This window comes from Peromyscus californicus, unplaced genomic scaffold (assembly GCF_007827085.1).
Source record: "Peromyscus californicus insignis strain IS unplaced genomic scaffold, ASM782708v3 Scaffold_3__1_contigs__length_106647218, whole genome shotgun sequence".
Classification (NCBI taxonomy): Eukaryota; Metazoa; Chordata; class Mammalia; order Rodentia; family Cricetidae; genus Peromyscus; species Peromyscus californicus.
The window spans coordinates 21311079-21331114 of NW_026294551.1; the positions used below are offsets into that span (position 1 = coordinate 21311079).

The 20036-nt window shown below is 43.3% G+C and overlaps 1 protein-coding gene across 3 annotated transcripts in view; it reads left to right on the forward strand.

Annotated features, from left to right (window-relative positions):
* Brca1 (BRCA1 DNA repair associated) overlaps positions 1-20036 on the forward strand; it is a 76006-nt gene that overhangs the window by 43629 nt on the left and 12341 nt on the right. For all 3 annotated transcript variants that reach the window (XM_052756257.1, XM_052756258.1, XM_052756259.1), the window contains 7 exons: positions 204-375; positions 5629-5758; positions 8924-9105; positions 11497-11783; positions 14734-14821; positions 19103-19180; positions 19605-19645. In XM_052756257.1, coding sequence (XP_052612217.1) covers positions 204-375; positions 5629-5758; positions 8924-9105; positions 11497-11783; positions 14734-14821; positions 19103-19180; positions 19605-19645 — 978 coding nt within the window. The remainder of the gene's footprint in view (positions 1-203; positions 376-5628; positions 5759-8923; positions 9106-11496; positions 11784-14733; positions 14822-19102; positions 19181-19604; positions 19646-20036) is intronic.

The window sequence follows — 20036 nt, forward strand, 5'->3', positions numbered from 1 at the left end:
TTTGGGAGTGTTGGAGGATGTGCCCTCTTCCAACATCATTTTGAAATAATTTCAAGGTCATTAACCACATGAGTATGGTTGGATTAAAAAATATTCAACCAGAACCCCTAATTCCATACTAGGTGATTTCAGTTCTCATGCTAAAATTAATTGGTGTGACATCTTTCCAAGTGTGTAACTCTTAGTGTTCTTTGGTTTTACAGCAGAGGGCTACCATGAAAGATAACCTGATAAAGCTCCGGCAGGAGATGGCCCACCTGGAAGCCGTGCTAGAGCAGCAAGGGAACCAGCCTTCTGGCCATTCTCCGCCCCTCATAGCTGACACTTGTGCCCCCGAAGACCCGCCAGATCCAGAGCACAACATACCAGGAACAGGTCTGTAATACCAAGCAAATGCCAGCATCATAAGGAAATTTTTTCCTCCCTTCACCCTCTATTTCCTTCAGAAAGTGAGGACTGAGTTCCAACCTTGTGTGATCTTTGCTCAGCACATATTTACTGAGTTGCTCCATGAGTAATTTGGGAGCCTTATCGCTAGCTCCTGCTCACAAGTGATGTTCCATTCAGAGGAACCCAAGATAATCATTCATTCATGTCATTCTCTGCGTGTTTACAAGGCGATGCTATGGAGACCCCATAGAAGATAGAAACAGTTCTTGTTCTTAGTTGTTGGGGAAGTTGGTTATAGGTAACCCCATAATTTCAGAATGCAATGAGAAAATAAGAACCATTGAGATATACTCCTTATAGTGTTAGCTCACAAAGCAAAGACCTGTTTCATGTGTTTTCTTGTTTGAAGGAAGAGATCTCTTATTTCAGGAGCTGCACCTTGAGTTTTCAGTCGGAGAGCAGGCTTTGCTGGAGCTTGTTTGACATCCCAGCACTTGGGGTGTGAAGGCAGAGGGGTCAGCAGTTAAGGAAGCTTTCATTTAGAGTGTCTGGTAGGACGCCCACAGGAGGAGTTGGTGCTTAGGGACTGACCAAGGTGGTGAACCCTTCTGGAGTTTCTTCCCAAGTCTCAGAGTCCCACCTGACTTGATGCTCCAATTCCTCCTCCGGCACTTCCTCCACTGTCCTCTGGGGGCTCTAAGGCCTTCCTTGGACTCTTTCTAGGGACTCAAGTCTGTTCACTATTCAGTATAGTGACCTTGGTCTCCACTTGTGCCTTGTAATATTTTTATGTTCAGAAAGAAAGAGTAGCTCATGCAAGGGAAGCTGGGAACTCTGTTGCTATGGCACTGCTTCAAAAATGTAGTTCCTTAAATACTTTCTTTGTAACTGCATCTTCATTTAGTTCATCACCAGATAATGAAGCCCAGAGTCCCATCCCCGATACAGTTATCTCTGGGGTACTGTCAGCTGTTTTGTTGTGAAAATAGACGAGACTTTCAGTTCTGATGCACAAGATAAGAATTGTTACTGTCTGCCTTTCAGTGTCTGCCTAGACCTACTGCCTCGGATTTGGCATACATGTTAGTTTGTTGTCGTTGTCCACACACACACACACACACACACACACACACACACACACACACACACTGAATATCTGTAGATAAAATGTTGCTTTGTGAAAAAAATAAGAATGTTTCTTTGTGGCTCCTTTCTAAAATACTTTACTGTCAATACCAACTCCAATTTTGAGCCTTTCTCTTCTTAGGCTGATGCATTAAGAAGAACTTGATTTCTTTTTCCTTTTCCTTTTAAATATATTTAGTCACAGCACTCAAAAAGGCAGATGCAGGAGGATCTCTGTGAGTTCAAGGCCAGTCTGGCTCACATAGTGAGCACTAGGATCTAGGACAGGACTATATAGAGAGATTCTGTCTCAAAAGCACACAAACAAAAAGATACTTTTAATGTGGACTTAAGCACTAGAGGTAGGAAGGTTTACGGAAAAGGTACAGTGATCGTATGGAGCATTCCCAGAGGCTCCTTGCACCAGGGTGGTTTGTTCCTGATGCTACCTTAATGTTATCGAAATCGTTTGTTTGGTGAATGTGCTGTATGTGTGTGTAGTGTATGTGCACGTATGTGTGCAGGTGTGCACACATGGGTGTCCTCTCACTTCTCTGAGGTAGTGTCTTTCCCTAAGTCTGTAGTTTACGTTCGTTTTGGGCCTGGCTGGAAGCCAGCAAGCCCAGCAATCCTTTTGTCTTTGCGCCCCCAACCTTGCCCCCAGCACTGGGTCTCAGGTGCACATGAGACCACACTGAGCGCATAACCTGGGTCTTCGTGGTTTCACAGCAGCACTCTTGCCCGCTGAGCCATCTCTCCAGCCAACCTGTCCCCCTTTTATTGAGACAGGTCTCCTATATCCCGGGCTCATCTCAAACCCACTGTGGTGTGATAAATAAGCTTGAACTGCTGATGCTTTTTCCACCACTAGCCAAGTGTTAAAATTATGTATGCGTGAGCACTGCCGTGCTCGTTTTATGCAGTGCTGGGGCTCGAACCCAGGGATTCATGAACGCTAGGTATGCACTCTACCAAGTTACATTCCTAGACCATCATCATTCTTTTCTCAAAACTAAAACACTAACATTGGTTCATTACTTTTAGCTAGTGACTATTTAAATTTATATACTATTTTTTTTTGAAATTTTTTAATGTGTATGGTATGTTGTCTGTGCACTGTGTGCCCATGGAGGCCAGAAGAAGATGTCTCTGGATCCCTTGGAACTGGAGTTAAAGACAGTTGTAAGCCACCATGTACGTGCTGGGAATTGAACCTGGGGCTTCTAGAAGAGCAGCCATTACTCCTAAATTCTGAGCCATCTCTCCAGCCACTGTTTATATTATTTTTAAGATTTTGTATCCCTTTTTCATTTTCATTCTCATTGTATGTATGCATGTTTGTGTGTGTGTAAACACACACACGTGTTGGTGTGTGGAGGCCAGAGGTTGGTGTTAGTCATTCTCCCTGGCTCTTGCACTTTAACTCATTGGTGCAGGGTCTCTCAGTCAACTCCGGAAGCTGCTGTCGTGACAGGTCTCCCTAGGCAGCTTGTTCTGAGGATCCTTTGTCTCTGCTGTCCTAGGCTGGAATTACATGTGACTGTCAGGCCCAGCCGGCACTTACGTGAATTTTGGGGATCCAAACTCTGGTCTTCAGACGTGCGTAGCAAGATTTTAATCACTGAGCCATCTCCCTAGCCCATGATCTAGTATACTTAAGGATGATGAAAGTCCCTTCCCTGGGGTCTTAAAATCAGTGCCCTGCTCTTCTGCATAGATCTTCCTGTTTGTCTAAGGTTTATTCCACAACCTGCATAATATTAGTGAACAAATTTATACATACTCAGTATAAATGACCTCTCTCTGTAGATTTGGTTCTTACGTGGCAGGCACACAGACACCATCCCCTGTCACTCAGGGGCAAACAGCATTTGTGAGATCATGGCCCATTGTGGTAGAAGTGATTTTTCAGAGAAATCCAAGCTTTTCTAGCTGCAGTGTGTTTACTCCTAGAAACACTTGTTCAATTTTCTGGGATCCTTCCTTGTGAAAGCTGAATGAGTTGAGATTAACTGAAATAAATGGCTTATGTACCCTATTCGTGTGCATTGTGGCAGGGGGTGTGTTGTTTTGTTTCCCTTAGCAGGATTTTACTGTGTAACCCTGACTGACCTGGAACTCACTCTGGATATTCCTGCCTCTGACACCAGGCCTGATCACCAGTCTTTTTAGTGGATAGAAGATATTCTAAGTGCATTTATGTATGGATGTATGGGGTGTTTTGTTTTGTTTTGTTTTGTTTTTCAAGACAGGGTTTCTCTGTATAACAGAGTCCTGGCTGTCCTGGAGCTTGCTTTGCAGACCAGGCTGCCCTCAAACTCACAGAGATCTGCCTGCACCTGCCTCCCAAGTGCTGGGATTAAAGGCATGTGCCACCATGCCCGGCTCTGTATTTTTTAAGTATTTTGTGTGTGTGACTGTTTTGCCTGCATATGTATGTGTACTAAGTGTGTGCCTGGTGTCCACAGAGGTCAGAAGAGGGCATCGGATCCCCTGGAACTGAAGTTAAAAATGACTGTGGGGACACCACATGAACATCATGTAGGTGCTGGGAACCAAATCCAAGTCCTCTGCAAGGGCAACATGTACTCTTAACCGCTCTTTCTTCATTTTTGAACTAATTGTTTTTGATGTTTAAATATTGTACTGTGCCATCACACTTTTAATTCCAATGCCTTTTTTTTCGGGGGGGAAGTGGGGGAGGGTGTCTTTTTTAGACAGGTTCTCTGTAGGCTGTCCAAGGACTCCCTATGTAGACCAGGCTGACCTCTAACTCACAGAAACCTCCCTGCCTCTCCCAAGTGCTGATGTTAAACATTGTCCCTGGGTGGGTAGGTGGGTGGGTGGGTTGGTTTTTGAGATAAGGTCTCACTGTGTAGCCTTGGCTGGCCTAGAACTCACAGAGATTCCCCTGCCTCTCCTATCAAGTGCTAGGATAAAAGGTGTGCACCATCACACCTAGATTCCAGTGACTTTTTAATGGGATAGAAGATATTTAATTTTCAATTAATTGATGTTTAAATATTTCTTCTACTGTGCACGTGCCTTTAATTCCCAGCCCTTAGGGGGCAGAGGCAAGCGGGTCTGTAAGTTTACTGCCAGCCTGGTCTCCAGAATGAGTTCATATTTTCCTTTAAGCCATTTTCTCAAAGGGAATAGCACATGCCACAGCCTTGCCTTGGGTCTGTTAGATCTTCCCATTCCTGTGCCTTTCCTTATTAACTCCTTATATTACCCAAGATTCCTCATCAGCCAGCACCTTGAGGATGTGTGCGCCAGTGCATGTGCTTTTGTTGGTGGGCTTAGTTTTTGTTGTGTTTGTTTCCCAGTAACTGAAGATGTGAAGCAAATGTCATCTCATCTGACTCTTTGCTGCTCCCCCCACATGTTCAAGTTTCAGCCTGTATCTTGTGCAGCCTTTGATGGAAGACAGAGCAGGAGACGTGCCTTGTGCTTCCCAGTACTTTTGCATTCCTGTTAGCAGAGGAGATTTGGGCAGAATTCCGTTTGCTTCCAAGATAAGAATATATTATATTCTTGCTTTCTTATCACCCAGGGCCAAAAATGAAAGACGCATGCTTTGTTTTCAGCCTGTGGTGATTGAGTAACTCCATTTACCAAGTCTTAAAGTTCCTTCCCTTAGTCTTACTATTTTATAATTATTTCATTCTACCTGGTGCTGGCATTTGTCTGCTGAACTGCTTGTATCGGTTCATTTTTTCTACTATATTTGTTTAATTATAGTTCAGTGGGTGGACTGCCTGGCTGACATGCATGAAGCCTTTGGTCCAATGTGGTACAGACAGTCGGGTATGCTAGCACACAGCTGGCAGCCTGCCCTTGAGCGAGCGGTACAAGCAGGAAGAGGAGGAGCTCGGTGTTGCCCTTGGCTGTGCGGTTCTGTCTCTGTCACTTGTTCTGGCACATGCTGGTAAAGTGCTGCAAAGATGGAGGCAGGAGGGTCATGAGAGTCCCGTCACACATACACACAAAGAAAAAAGGACCAGTCTGATTGTCACAGATGGCTGCTTTTAAAGCCAAATCAATAACCTTACCTAAATTAAGACCATCAGAACCAATAAGTAAAATAGATTCTTCTCATTCCATTTAAAGCAATTTTAACTTCAAAGAACATTAATGAGAATCCTGTAAGCCGGAATCCAGCGTGCATTTCTGCTGACAAGTTCCAACCACAACCTCCAGATAGTTGCACCAGTAGAAATAAAGAGACACGAGTGGGAAGGTAAGAAATGTCAGTCTGTGGTGTTGAAGTGACATCTTTGTTGACACTGAACTCCTTCCTGAGGCTGGGGAGATGACCCCGTCAGTAATGTTTTTTCCATGCAAACAAAAGGACCTGAGTTCAGATCCCTAGAACCCACCTGAAAGTTATTTGTGGTGCACATACCTGTAATCCCTGGGATTCCTGGGGCAGGGGCAGAGACAGGCCGATCCTGGGTGTTGTGAGCTCAGGATTCAGTGAGAGAGAGGGGTAGATGGCCATAGAGGTAGACTCCTGATGGGTAGACATCCTCTGGCCTCCACACTCACCCACCCATGCAAGCACAACCATATGCATGCCTACACCCATTCAAAAAAGTGCCAGGAACAGTAACACAAACCTGTCATCACAGCTCTGGGGACACAACAGCACTAAAGACAGGAAGCTCTTTAGTGCTGTTGGCCAGTCAGTTTATCTAAATTGGTAAGCTCCTAAAAATCAAGTTGGATGCTCAGTGTCAATTTCTGGCTTCTACCTGTATCCTTATGTATATAATGTTTCTTCCATCCTTTCTAGGGTTTTTATTTGTTTGTTTGTTTGTTTTCTTTCTTGTTGTGTTTTGGTTGGGGTTGTTTTTTGAGACAGGGTCACCTGTGCTGATCTGAAACTATCTTGAGACCAGGCTGGCCTCAAACTTGTAGTGACACTCCTTCAGCCTTCTGAACACTAGGTGTACACAATTACAGGCACTAAATAGCCCTGGGTCACATTGCTTTGTTTATTTGGAAATAGGCTTTTGGGTGTGTCTGAGGCCTAAGCTACAACCTAAGATCTAAGAGAAATAAAGGTCAGAATATAATGCAGCTGAACTAAAACCAAAGCAAGCCTGGAAGCTGACGGTAAACATCTCCAGGCAGACCTTGCCCTAAAGGAAATTTTTGCCTTCCTAGAAAAAGTCTGTCTGTTAATTTACTATGGGAAATATTCAGAATATTATTCCAGGATATATATTTAAATCACTATTGCTAAAAGATATATGTGTGTGTGTGTGTGTGTGTGTGTGTGTGTGTGTGTGTGTGTGTGTGTGTGTGTGTGTATATATATATATATATATATATATATATATATATATATATATATATATATATATGAGAGAGAGAGAGAGACACTGTCAAGTTAGGCTTCTGAATCCAGGAATTACAGGCAGGTACCATCACACCCCGCTTTTATTTTCAAAAAGACTTAAACCTATCAGGACAAACATCTCACCACTCCAGAAAACAAGGGTTCTTGTTTTCTGAATCCCTATTATGCCTATATATTTCTTTGGGGAATGGCGACAGGTTGTCAATAATCTAACAATGCCATCTTTTCCTGGCCCTGGACTTAACTGAGAATTTATTTTTAAGGCTAGGGTACTTGTGGTGATGTTGTGTCCTCCAATATATTGTGCACCCTAATAAACTTACCTGGGGTCAGAGAACAGAACAGCCACTACATAGACACAGAGGCCAGAAAATGGTGGCACACACACCTTTATCCTAGCATTCCGGAGGCAGAGATCCATTCAGGATCTCTGCGAGTTCAAAGACACACTGGAAACAGCCAGGCATGGTGGCACATGCCTTTAATCCCAGGAAGTGATGGCAGGAAGCAGAGAAGTATATAAGGCATGAGGACCAGGAACTAGAGCCTTTGTAAGCTTTTAGGCTTTTAGTAGCAGTTCAGCTGAGATCCATTCGGATGAGGAATCAGAGGCTTCTAGTCTGAGGAAACAGGATCAACTGAGGAATTGGCAAGGCGAGGTAGCTGTGACTGGTTCTGCTTCTCTGATCTTTCAGCGTTCACTCCAATACCTGGCTCTGGATTTTTTTAATTGATAAGACCTTTTAAGATTCATGCTACAGGTACTAGCATTATCTGACTAACAAAAAAATGAAAAAGATCTGCTTCCTTGGACACTAAAGCTATGCTTAGTTGGTATACTAAGTCATAAACACTCAAAAGACTGGAGGAACTTGTTGGGCACACACACACACACACATATATGTATATATATATATGTATATATATATATACATATATATTTTATTATGTATACAGTGTTCTGCATGCACATATACCTGCAGGCCAGAAGAGGGCACCAGATGTCGTTATAGATGTTTGTGAGCCACCATGTGGTTGCTGGGAATTGAACTCAGGACCTCTGGAAGAGCAGCCAGTGCTCTTAACCTCTGATCTCTCCAGCCCCGGGCACATATATTATTAACATTTAATGGTTGACTTTTTAGGGGGTATGATGGTGGCGATCAGATGCAGGCTTCCCTATACTTTAAGCAGAGTGCTTTCCCACTGAAATATGTACCCACCCCAATAGTTGACTTGTTTTTGTTTTTTTTTTTTTTAATTTTTATTAATCGCATTTATTTTTGTATGTTGTTTCGAGGTTCTCAGGTAGCCTAGGCTGGGTTTGAACTTACTATGTAGCAAGAGCAACCTTTCCTGCTCTTCTACTTCTACCTCAGGAGGTAGACTTTTAGTCTTCCTTGCTCTTTTTTTTTTTTTTTTTTTTTAATATATGTTTTGCTCAAATGTATGTCTGTATCATGTGTACCCTGGAATGGAGTGATGGACAGTTGTCAGCCACCATGTGTGTGCTCAGACTCCAGTCCCGGTCCTCTGCAGGAAGAAGTGCTGTCAACTGCTGAGCCATCTCGCCAGCCCCGCCTCTTGTTTTAGAATGACTTTGGACACTGGAAATTCAGGGAAAGGGGGTAATACTATAAATTCTTCTCAAATTAGGTGGAAATAAAGTGTAGAGGTATCAGCCTTGCTCAGTTTTCTGTCTCCATAAGAGGACTAACTCAGATGTAATAGTGTATAGAATCTGAATTAGCATCAATGGATAATTTGGCAAAGGAAAAAAAAAGCTGACATGCTTTTAAACAGCTCCGAGATCTACTGCCTCAGCGCAGCCCTGAAGGGGAGGTGTCATGTGTCAGCGGTGGCATGTTGGCAGGCCACATGAATCTAGGCTCCTGAGCTGTCGTATAGACTCTTTTTGGCTGGTCATCCCTTATTTCTCTGACAGTGAGATGTTTCACTTACGCTTTGGCTGTCGAGGAGTTATGATTAGGCCTTTCCGAATTGGTGGTGACGGTTTTCTTCTTTCATCCATCTTTCCAGGCCTTCTTCCTCTTTTAAATCTCCATCGGCAGGCAATAGGTGCTCCTCACACAGCCGCCCTGGGAGTCTTCAAAACAGAAGCTTCCAGTCTCAAGAGGGGCTCCTTCAGGTTGTTGAAGCAGAGAAGTCATGTGAACCACACAACTTAACAGGACCATCTTACTTGCCAAGGCAAGATCTAGGTAATGCTTCATCTTTTTTTTTTTTTTTTTTTTTTTTTTTAAGTTTTTCGAGACAGGGTTTCTCTATGTAGCTTTGCGCCTTTCCTGGAACTCACTCGGTAGCCCAGGCTGGCCTCAAACTCACAAAGATCGAGCTGGCTCTGCCTCCCAAGTGCTGGGATTAAAGGCATGCGCCACCACCACCCAGCTTCATCTTTTTTAATGGAGAAACACTTCGTTTTTATATCCTATATACAAAGTATACTTTTGAAAAATAACATGAGCTACAATCTGAGTTTGCTTGAAAATTATTACAACTGTCAATGAAGGAGACCCCCAACAGTGGGGGCTTCCTCCTAGACCCCGGATTAGGCACAAACTACACCCAAACACCTGTTTTCACAGAGAGATCCTTTATTAAGTGAGGAAGAAAGGTTAAAGTGACTGCTTCTGACTCAGGCGGAACACAGCGGCCAATGACCTTGCAGGTGGGATTTTAAGAGGAGAGGGAAGGTCTGTGTTAGGATGGGCTGGGATGCTGTGGTAAAGGAGGTAGGGACAAGGGAAAGGGGGCAGGGCTGTTTGTCCTGGAGGATAAAGGACTGCTTCTGGATAGAAAGCAGACAGAGGTGGCACATAGGCAAATGGCGGTTTATAAAGGAAAAATGGGAAGCCTTGTGTTAGGATGAGGTGTTTAATTTTAATTGGGCGTGTTGATTAGGTGAACCTAAGGGAGCTTCTGGTTGCTGAACTTCAGTACTTTAATAGCTGGACCTTGGTAGTCAGCCTCAGGAGAAGAAAGTAGCTAAACAAGGGAGTAGATCTTGGCTTGGTGGCTAGCGTAAGGAATGAAATCTCACAGTTTTTAGCAAGGCGGAGGGGATAGGGAGAAGGGCAAGGCCTGCCAGAGCCACGTGCTCCAGTGGGCTGGAGTCCCTTCAGCAAGGCCATTTGCTGCTGTTCTGCCCACAGAAAGCAGCCACTATCTGTGAAAAGCCCATAGTGGATTACTAATAGTTTTGAAGATGATAGGGTCTGGTTGGTTATTACCTACGTGTTTTGCTTTACCTATTAGAATTGTAAGACCCTAGAATAAAGTTACAAGTCTGTCCTTTACTGGAAAATAAGTCACAACCTGAAGTAATGAATATAAATGAACAGCTTTGACTGTACTAGAACTCACTTTGTAGACCAGGCTGGCCTTGAACTCACAGAGATCAGCCTCCCTCTGCCTCCCGAGTGCTGGGATTAAAGGCATGCGCTAGCACTGCCTGGCTTCTTTAGTTGTTTTACTCAGTTTTATTTTCAGAATATAGTTATAAATGTGATATAGTGGTACATGTCTGTAGTCTCAGTTACTTGAGTAGCTGATGCAGGAGGATTGCTTCACCTAGAGTTCAAGGCCAGTTTCATCAGTGATTGTGTGTAAGACCCTATTTCAACTAATCAGTTAAATCGTTTTAAACTTGTTGGGTAGCCCAGGTGAACCTTGGGCTTGTGATCCTCCTACTTGAGCCTCGAATACCTGGGCTTCTAGGCTTAGGCCACCAGGTCTGACTACAGTGAATATTTCCGGACTGGCAAGATGGCTAATCAGGTCAGGGCACTTGCCGCCAAGTCTGATGACTTGTGAGTTCAACCTGTGGGGCTCACAGGATGCGAGGAGAGAAAGGAAAGAGCCAACCTCCCTGTAAGTTGTCCTCTTACTCTACATCACATACACTTACAGCATATAAGTAAGTAAGTAAATGGATGGTTAATAAATATACATGGACTTACAACAAATAAATCAGTAAATGTGTGAATCAATATTTTTAGCTATCTTTAATGTGTTAGAATCGTCTTTGCTTATCAACATTTATTTTCAAAGTGTAAAATCTAATGGATGGGCCAGTAAGATGTCTGAGCAGGTAGAAGCACTTTCTACCAAGCTTGACAACCCAAATGTGTTTCCTACGCAATCTCACTGGACATTTAAGTCATTTCTAAAATTACATTATTATAAACAGAGTTGCAGTGTTGCAGTACACAAATAAGATTTATTTACTTTTATTTTATGTATATGGGTGGTTTGCCTACATGTCTGTCTGTGCACCACATTCATGCCTGGTTCCCATAGAGGCCAGAAGATGGTGTTGGATGCCCTGATCTAAAGTTAGAGGCAATTTTGAGCTACCATGTGGGTACTGGAAACCACACCTGGGTCTTCTGGAAGAGCAGCCATCTCTCCAGCCCTGTGCTGTTTCTTTTTTTAAATAATGCCACATTGTTCTTTAGAGAAACTAAGGCATTGTGCTTTAACCAACAGAGTCCTTGTAATATAACTGAATGGGTCTTTTTAAGTCTTCACAGAGACTGGCATCTTGAATTCAACATTTGTTGCCATTTAAGTTAAACTTCTCTTCCTTGCAGAAGGAACCCCATGTCTGGAATCTGGAATCAGCCTTTTTTCTAATAGAGACCCTGGATCTGAGTCCTCTGAAGAGCCAGCTCATGTTTGCATGACGCCAGCTTCAACCTCTGCACGGAAAGTACCCCAGTGTCAAGTTGCTGAGTCTTTCAAGGGTCCAGCTGCTGCTTGTGCTCACACCGAAGCTGTAGAAACTGTGAGCGAGATAAAGCCAGCACTGACATCCTCAAAAGGAAGAGCCACTAAAGGAATATCCATGGTGGTATCAGGCTTGACCCTCAAAGAAGTAGTGAGTGGATTCATAATTATCTCTAGAGTGACTGGGACTTGACATGACCACTGTAGAAGTACTAGCAATGAATAACCTCTAGGAAGGAGTCTGTCTGAGGAAATAATTACTCAATACTAGACACCTTGCTGGGTATGGTACTGTCTTTGGATTGTATTCGAATTTTCTTTTTATCAAAAAAGAAAATGTAACTAGATACAGCACCTCTCTCTAGGAGGCATCATTTTCCTGATTCATATCTAAGTAAACTTATCAACATGTTTAACTAAATGTAGACTGCTTCGAGAATACTGCCAGCCAGTGGCATTTCTCCAGGGTCTGTTTGTCTTTATCTTGGCTGGTAAGACAGCTTTTTCAATAACCTGCTGTGTCCCCTCTGTCCTGTGGCACCCCTTGCTTATTAGGATTTGGGCATCTCCTTGGGCCCAGTGCCAGAAATGGGAATTGTTTCATACTCGTGGAAACATGAAGCCCACTGAACCCGTGTTTCTTTTTAAGCTGCTTATAGATTCCAAGCATTCTGGGAAATTTAAAGTATATTAAAAGTATTTAAACCTTTGTCTGCCCTGATAGATACAGTGTATAAGTACAGGATAGTAACTGTTGACATTGTCACCTCATAGTCCCATGCTCAGGCAGCAGTTTGCTCAGAAAATTCTCACCTGTGTTTGCTTAAATAGCTCTTGATGGACTTGCCTACACATCTAGAATTCCCATTTATTCACTGAAATTTGTATTCACTGTTCCTTTGTTTTGTGTGTTCAGCTTTTTAGAGATAGCTGGAGTGGTCTAATCGTTTTTGCCTTGGGCAATTCTGAGGTGCAGATTAAACTACAAGTGGCTTGGGTGCATGTTTTCTTTAAACAAGTAGAGAGGAAAACTTTGAGCTCTATTCAGATTTGCTGAAGTGTGTTAAATTTATGATGAAAGCCACTGACTGTATTACACATGATTAATTCTGAAGCCGGCATTAAGATGATCTTTTCAGCAGTTGCTCTTCTAACTGAACACTGTTTGAAGGTTGGGATTTCAGCAATTAACCAGTTCAGAATTGCTAATGACACTGGCACAGGGCAGCGACAAAAGTGGGGGGTGGCATTGGCCTCTCCAGCCTGCCGTTTCCCCGGGCTCGGGGACAATGTGCAGTAGGCGGCATGAGAGGTGGCCGGCTTCCACTGCAGTACTCGGGGGCACATAGACATTTGCATGGGTGTCAAGGGCTAGAAAATGGTGCTCCTGGTAAAAAAGCTCATTTACCAAACAGTAGCTACCAGTTATGTCCACTGTTCCCATAACGGATCTGGTTAATTTCTTTCATTGCCTATTGATTTTTATTTGCGTGATAGATAATAGCTAAGGGACTCTAGATTTCTTTTGGGAATAATGAGTCTCTCTTCCAATATTTTTCCTTAAGAGAGAATTGATATTTTTTTTAATTTATTTTTATTTTGTTGATGTTTTGCTTGTGTGTATGCCTGTGTAAGGGTGTTGGATCCTGGAGTTACAGACAGTTGTGAGCTGCCATGTGGGTGCTGGGAATTGAACCTGGGTCCTCTGGAAGAGCAGTCAGTGCTGTTAACCACTGAGCCATCTCTCCAGCCTGAGAATTGATATTTTTTGCACTGACTACAAATATCTTGAATGCTTTGTAACTATCAGGGTTGAGTCTTGGTTTTAAGGTATATATATCTACAGCAAAACTTTCTATATAAGGCTAGTTACCACTCAGTTTATGAGATGTAGGCTGATAAATCTCAGTTATAGGGTGGTGGTCTGTCTTTCTGTAAAGAAACTCAGAGAATCAAGTTAAATGATCTTTGGTTGTAATTCCCTGGTTTCTAGTACTACATTAGACTGCATTAGAATGTCTCTCTGACTTATATGTGGTTTGGGGGGTTTGTTCTTTGCTTGTGTGTGTTGAGGTTGTGGGGGCTTATTGTTTACTTAAGACAAGATCTCACAATGTAGCCCTGGCTGGACTAGAACTCAGTTTTAAGACCAGATTGGCCTTGAACTCATGGAGATCTGCCTGCCTCTGCTTCCTGAGTACCGGGATTAAAGTTGTGCGCCACCATACCTGGTGACATAGTTTTTTTTAAGTTACCAATTTTGAGACTTCATCCATGTTATATTTTTCAAAGCCAGGGCAAGATGATCCGGGTGACTCAACAGGTAAAGGTGTTTGCATATAAGCCTGACGACCTGAGTTCAATCCCCAAAACACCCAAGGAAGTGGAAGGAGAGAGCCAGCCCCACAGAGCTGGCATCTGACCGGCATGCACACTGCAGTACATGCACATACACAGTCGCACAATGGACATAACCAGCCCCACAGAGCTGGCGCCTGACCCCGCATGCACACTGCAGTGCATGCACATACACAATCGCACAATGGACATAACCAGCCCCACAGAGCTGGCGCCTGACCCCGCATGCACACTGTAGTACATGCACATACACAAGCACACAATGGACATTTAAAAATTTTTTAGAGTGTGCCTTTTCTCAGAAAGGAGACTCAATTAGAATAACTAATACTCTAAGCTGTGTACCTGAGATAATTTAGCATAATTTTTTTAAGATTTTATGGTCAGGCAGTGGTGTCGCGTGCCTTTAATCCCAGCACTCGGGAGGCAGAGCCAGGCAGATCTCTGTGAGTTCGAGGTCAGGCTCAAGTTCCAGGAAAGGCACCAAAGCTACACAGAGAAACCCTGTCTTGAGGTGGGGTGGAGATTTGATTTATTTTATGTGCATTGATGAATTGTCTGCATGTATGTTAGTGTGAGAGGACCAGATTCTCTGGAACTGGCATTACAGACAGTTGTAAGCCGCCATGTGCTTGCTGGGAATTGAACCTGGGTCCTATGAAAGAGCAGCCAGTGCTCTTAACTATTGAACCATCTCTCCAGCCCCTAACTTAACATAATTCAATGTTTGATTTTTGTTTCAGATGATTGTGCAAAAGTTTGCTGAAAAATACCGCCTCACTTTAACTGATGTAATTACTGAAGAGACTACGCATGTCATTATAAAAACAGGTATACTGCAAACCTTCACAGACTATATTGCTTTTATCTCATAAACCACATTAAGAGCCATATAAATAAAAAATTCAAATCCCAAAATTCAAAATCTACAAGTATTTAAATATGGACATAGCATTGCAAATGGAAAATTACTTTTCGTGCCACAGTTCATAGTCAGGATGTAGGCACATGAAGCATGGTGTGTAAAGTTGACTTTAGGGTTTTCAGATGAAGCTTGGTGGAAGAGTACCCACTTAGTTGGCATGGACAAGGCCCTAGGTCATTGGTTCTCAACCTGTAGGTCATGACCCAATGGGGTTGAAAGACCTTTTCTCAGGGGTCACCTAAGACCATCAGAAAACACAAATGTTTACATTATGATTCATAATTAGCAAAATTACACTTATGAAGTAACAATGAAAATAATTTCGGCTGGGCGGTGGTGGCGCACGCCTTTAATCCCAGCACTCGGGAGGCAGAGCCAGGCGGATCTCTGTGAGTTCAAGGCCAGCCTGGTCTACAGAGCGAGATCCAGGAAAGGCGCAAAACTACACAGAGAAACCCTGTCTCGAAAAACTCAAAAAATAAGAAAGAAAGAAAGAAAGAAAGAAGGAAGGAAGGAAGGAAGGAAGGAAGGAAGGAAGGAAGGAAGGAAGGAAGGAAGGAGGAAGGAAGGAAGGAAAGAAAGAAAGAAAGAAAGAAAGAAGAAAGAAAGAGAAAATAATTTCATGCTTGGGAATTGCTACATGAGGAACTGTATTGAAGGGTGACACCTTTAGGAAGGTTGAGAACCACTGCCCCGGGTACTATCTCTAGCACTATAAATAAAAAATTACCCTTAGGATATGTATATAAAACATAAACAAGTTGACTATAGTAACTCAAAGCTTTGATCCCAGCATTCAGGAGACTGAGGGAGGAAGGTCAGAGGTTCAAGGCTAGCCTAGACTGTAAAGCAAGACCTTGTCTCAAAAAACAAATGAAGCAGCCACAAAAAATGGATTTGTATTATGCACGAAAGATGTCTCATATATATGCAGATTTTCCAAAAATACTTTTGGGCCTAGCGTTTCAGATCAGTGTGGAGACTGCCTTTGTGTAAGCGTGCCATGGATGAAGTCTCCTAATAGTCAGTTACTGCTTTATAAAGACAGTACTCTTGCCGGGCGGTGGTGGCGCACGCCTTTAATCCCAGCACTCGGGAGGCAGAGCCAGGCGGATCTCTGTGAGTTCGAGGCCAGCCTGGGCTACCAAGTGAGTCCCAGGAAAGGCGCAAAACTACACAGAGAAACCCTGTCTCGAAAAACCAAAAAAAAAAAAAAAAAAAAAAAAAAAAAAAGACAGTACTCTTGTATGACCTTATGCTGGGTTAGAATTTGCAAAGTGACAAGATGAACTGCCCAACCACCTCCTGTGTGCCTGCTTGGAGTTCAGTGGGTCTAGAGCAGTGACTGGGTCATGGAAGAGCAAGTAAGGCAAAGACAGCAGGGTGGAAGTGAGTCTCCATCTCTCAGACTGTGGGAGTAGCTAGCTACATGTGGCTCCGGGCTGAGTGTGCTGGGTGTGTGTCCTGTAACCTTAACGTGGAAAGGAGGGGAAGAGTGGAGCCGCTCACCTGTCATGTGCTCTCTCCTTTTTCAGTCCTAATTGTGCTTGTATAAGATACCTCTGGGAGTTTTCAGTTGACTGTGTAAAATCTGAGTCAACATTTCAGGGCTGCTGAAAAGCTTATGTTAAACTGGCCTGCATTAATACAAGCCTGATACATGTAGCAAGAGAAGTAGGGTCTAGCCTTTGATGAATCTTCTGCTGGAGTGACTGTCTAGGTAATATTTTCTGTGCTGAACACAGTGTTTTCACTGTGGCACTAATAAGCTTAGAGAGGCCAGGAGGTGGTGGTGCATGCCTTTAATCTTAGCACTTGGGAGTCAGGGGCTGGCAGATCTCTGTGAGTTTGAGGCCCTCCTGGTCTACAGAGTGACCAGGACAGCCAGGACTGTTACAGAGTAACCCTGTCTCAAACAAAAAACAAAAAAACGCTTAGCGTATATCAAGAGGTAGATGGGGAAAAGAAACTCAAAACAGCCGGGCGGTGGTGGCGCACGCCTTTAATCCCAGCACTCGGGAGGCAGAGCCAGGCGGATCGCTGTGAGTTCGAGGCCAGCCTGGGCTACCAAGTGAGTTCCAGGAAAGGCGCAAAGCTACACAGAGAAACCCTGTCTCGAAAAAAAAAAGAAAAGAAACTTAAAATAATGCTGGAGGGCTAGAGCAATGGCTCAGCCGTTAAGAGCACTTGTTCTTGCGGAGGATCCTGGTTTGATCCCCAGCACCCACATGGCAACTCACAACTATCCATAACTCTAGTTCCAAAGGATCCAACACCCTCTTGTGACCTCAGGCACCATACATGCATGTGATAGATACACAAACATACATGTAAGCAAAACAGTCATACATAAAATAAATCTAAAAAAATTTTTCTTTTTAATAAAAGTGCTGTTTCGCAAAGGATAAAGGAATGAGAAGACTCAAGGGGCTGAGATATCCTTCTTTAAGCCTCTGAAGAATTATTGTAAGACTCAGAAAGTCAGAAAACTGCATGGGGGTGTGGGAGGTACAAATTATGACTACACTCTAAACCTTGCTAACAGAATTGGTTTTCCCTTGTATGCTTGCCCATTCTGGGATGTCTCTGTCCTTAGAGCCTGTCTTAGTTAAAGTTTCTATTGCTGTAAGAGACACCATGACCACGGCAACTCTTATAACGGAAAACATTAGAGTTCAGAGGTTCAGTCCATTACTGTCATGGTGGGGAGCATGGTGACACACAGGCAGACATGGTGCTGGAGGAGTAGCTGAGAGTTCTACATCTTGCAGGCAGCAGGAAATGGTCTGAGATACTGGGCGGTATCCTGAGCATAGGAAGACTCAAAGCTCATCCCTACGGTGACACATTTCCTCCAATGAGGCAATACCTACTCCAACAAGGCCACGCCTCCTAATAGTGCCACTCCCTTCAGGATTATGCGGGCCAGTTATATTCAGACTACCACAGAGCTCTAGGCTTCACCACAGAGTCCAAAGCTCTTTGACTCTGCCTTAAGACTGCTAAAATCTAGGTTTCTCGTGCATGAAAATTGTACCAGAGGGCAGTGCTCACTGGAATCAGGTGCCAGAATAAGACAGGGCAAGCTGAGTACTGTTGATAGAGGAATGTCATTAAGTTTTAGTATATTTAAGAAATAGGTTTGAATCAAAGGTGATAAAGGGTGGAAGAGAGCTTTAAAACACAAATTAAATCTAAAGTAACTCTTTAAAGTCATTGGCAATACAGCATTTGTTGCTTGTGAACTAAAATCAGCTTTTATAGCATTTAAACAAGAAGCTTCGAAAATTATGAGGAATTCTGTGAGGCAGAATGGCCGCTTCCACTACTTGCAGATGGCCTGCTGTGTTTGGGATTTAGTTGAATACATTTCTCCTGTTTTAATGGGTTTTTCTCAGTTTGCTTAGTTCTTCAAAGGGACCTTTGAAACACTAGGCAATAAACAGATTCTCAGCTACTGCTTATTGAAATACCTCCATAGGAAGGAGAATAGCTGTGACGAGACTGTTTTCCTGTCCCTCTCAGGAATACAAGGGGTCAGGGTCCCCAGGGAGAGACTGCAGGGGTGAACTTGTCACATTGGCGTTTCTGATTTAGCATCTTTTTTCTCTTTTTTTTTTTTTTTTTCAAATTTAGGACTTCAACACTATTTTCTTCTCTTACATATTGCTGTCTGGTAAAGTAGAGCTCCACTCACATTAATCACTAGTACTAATTAACATAGGAAGGAACTCTAGCTAGCCTTGCCATCTCAAAGCTGAAGCTGACAATTCCTCTGGTCCTAACATGGCATCTGCGTCTTCCAGGCTTCCAAAAGCCCACTCCTGATAGTTATCGTTAGTGATGCTTCTGGCTCCTGATGTTATCTCAAGGGGTACTGGAGTCACCGTTCCAGGTTGATCTTTTTTTTTTTTTTTTTTTTTTTTTTTTTTTTTTTTTTTGGTTTTTCGAGACAGGGTTTCTCTGTGTAGCTTTGCGCCTTTCCTGGATCTCACTCTGTAGACCAGGCTGGCCTCGAACTCACAGAGATCCGCCTGGCTCTGCCTCCCGAGTGCTGGGATTAAAGGCGTGCGCCACCACCGCCCGGCCTCCAGGTTGATCTTAAGAGCAAGAGCTGGCCTCCGGCTTCTTGGGCAACACCTCCTACTTCTGTCTTTCTAACCCTTTGGGTGTTTTTCATTCTGCAGATGCTGAGCTTGTGTGTGAACGGACACTGAAATATTTTCTGGGAATTGCAGGAGGAAAATGGATAGTTAGTTATTCATGTAAGTACAACACAGTGTGTCTGCTTTAACACCTCAGAATTGCATTTTAACACCTGAGGTTTCTGCTGATGCTGAGTCTGAGTTACCAAAAAGTCTTTAACATAACACTAGCTTTGTCTTTAAATGCATTTGGCTTTGTTCAGATAGGCTGGTGGTGTTGAGAAAGTAGATTTCTAACTAATGGGACCTGATCTTCTCTTAGCAGTGTTAGCATAGGAACAGGGATTTATTTCATAGTAGGCAGGAATCCATGTACAGCAGCACTTTTATAATGTTTAAATGAAGCAGCAGCTGTCTCCAGAAGGAAATCTGCCACAGGCTTAGTAAGGAGTCCGTTCTCCTGTGAATCGCTGGACTTCCCACCTCCAGTAAAGGAACCTGTTGTTCTGTTCTCCGAGACTTACCTTTTCTGTGTTCTCTTCAGGGGTGATCCGGTCTATTCAAGAAAGAAAACTTCTGGATGTGGTAGGTAGTTGATACGAACTAATCAGAGACACTTGGTATTAGTGTTCCTTTCTCCCTTCCATACACATCTTTTCCTCAATGATGGGACATTGAGAGTGATGCAGTGCAGGCCGGGAAATGCCATTCTTATTCATTCTAGAGTGCAAAAGAGAGTCTTTTCTTTGGAGAAAGAAAGGACTATACAAAATAAAGATTCATAGGAACAAATAATGAGCCACCTCCAGAGCCAGATGAGGTGATATATATCTGTACTACTGATACTCGGGAGTTTGAGGCCTGACTGGACTACATAACAAGAGCCTGTCTTTTTGTTTTTGTTTTTCAAGACAGGGTTTCTCTGTGTAACAGCTCTGGCTGTCCTGCAACTTACTTTGAAGATCAGGCTGGCCTC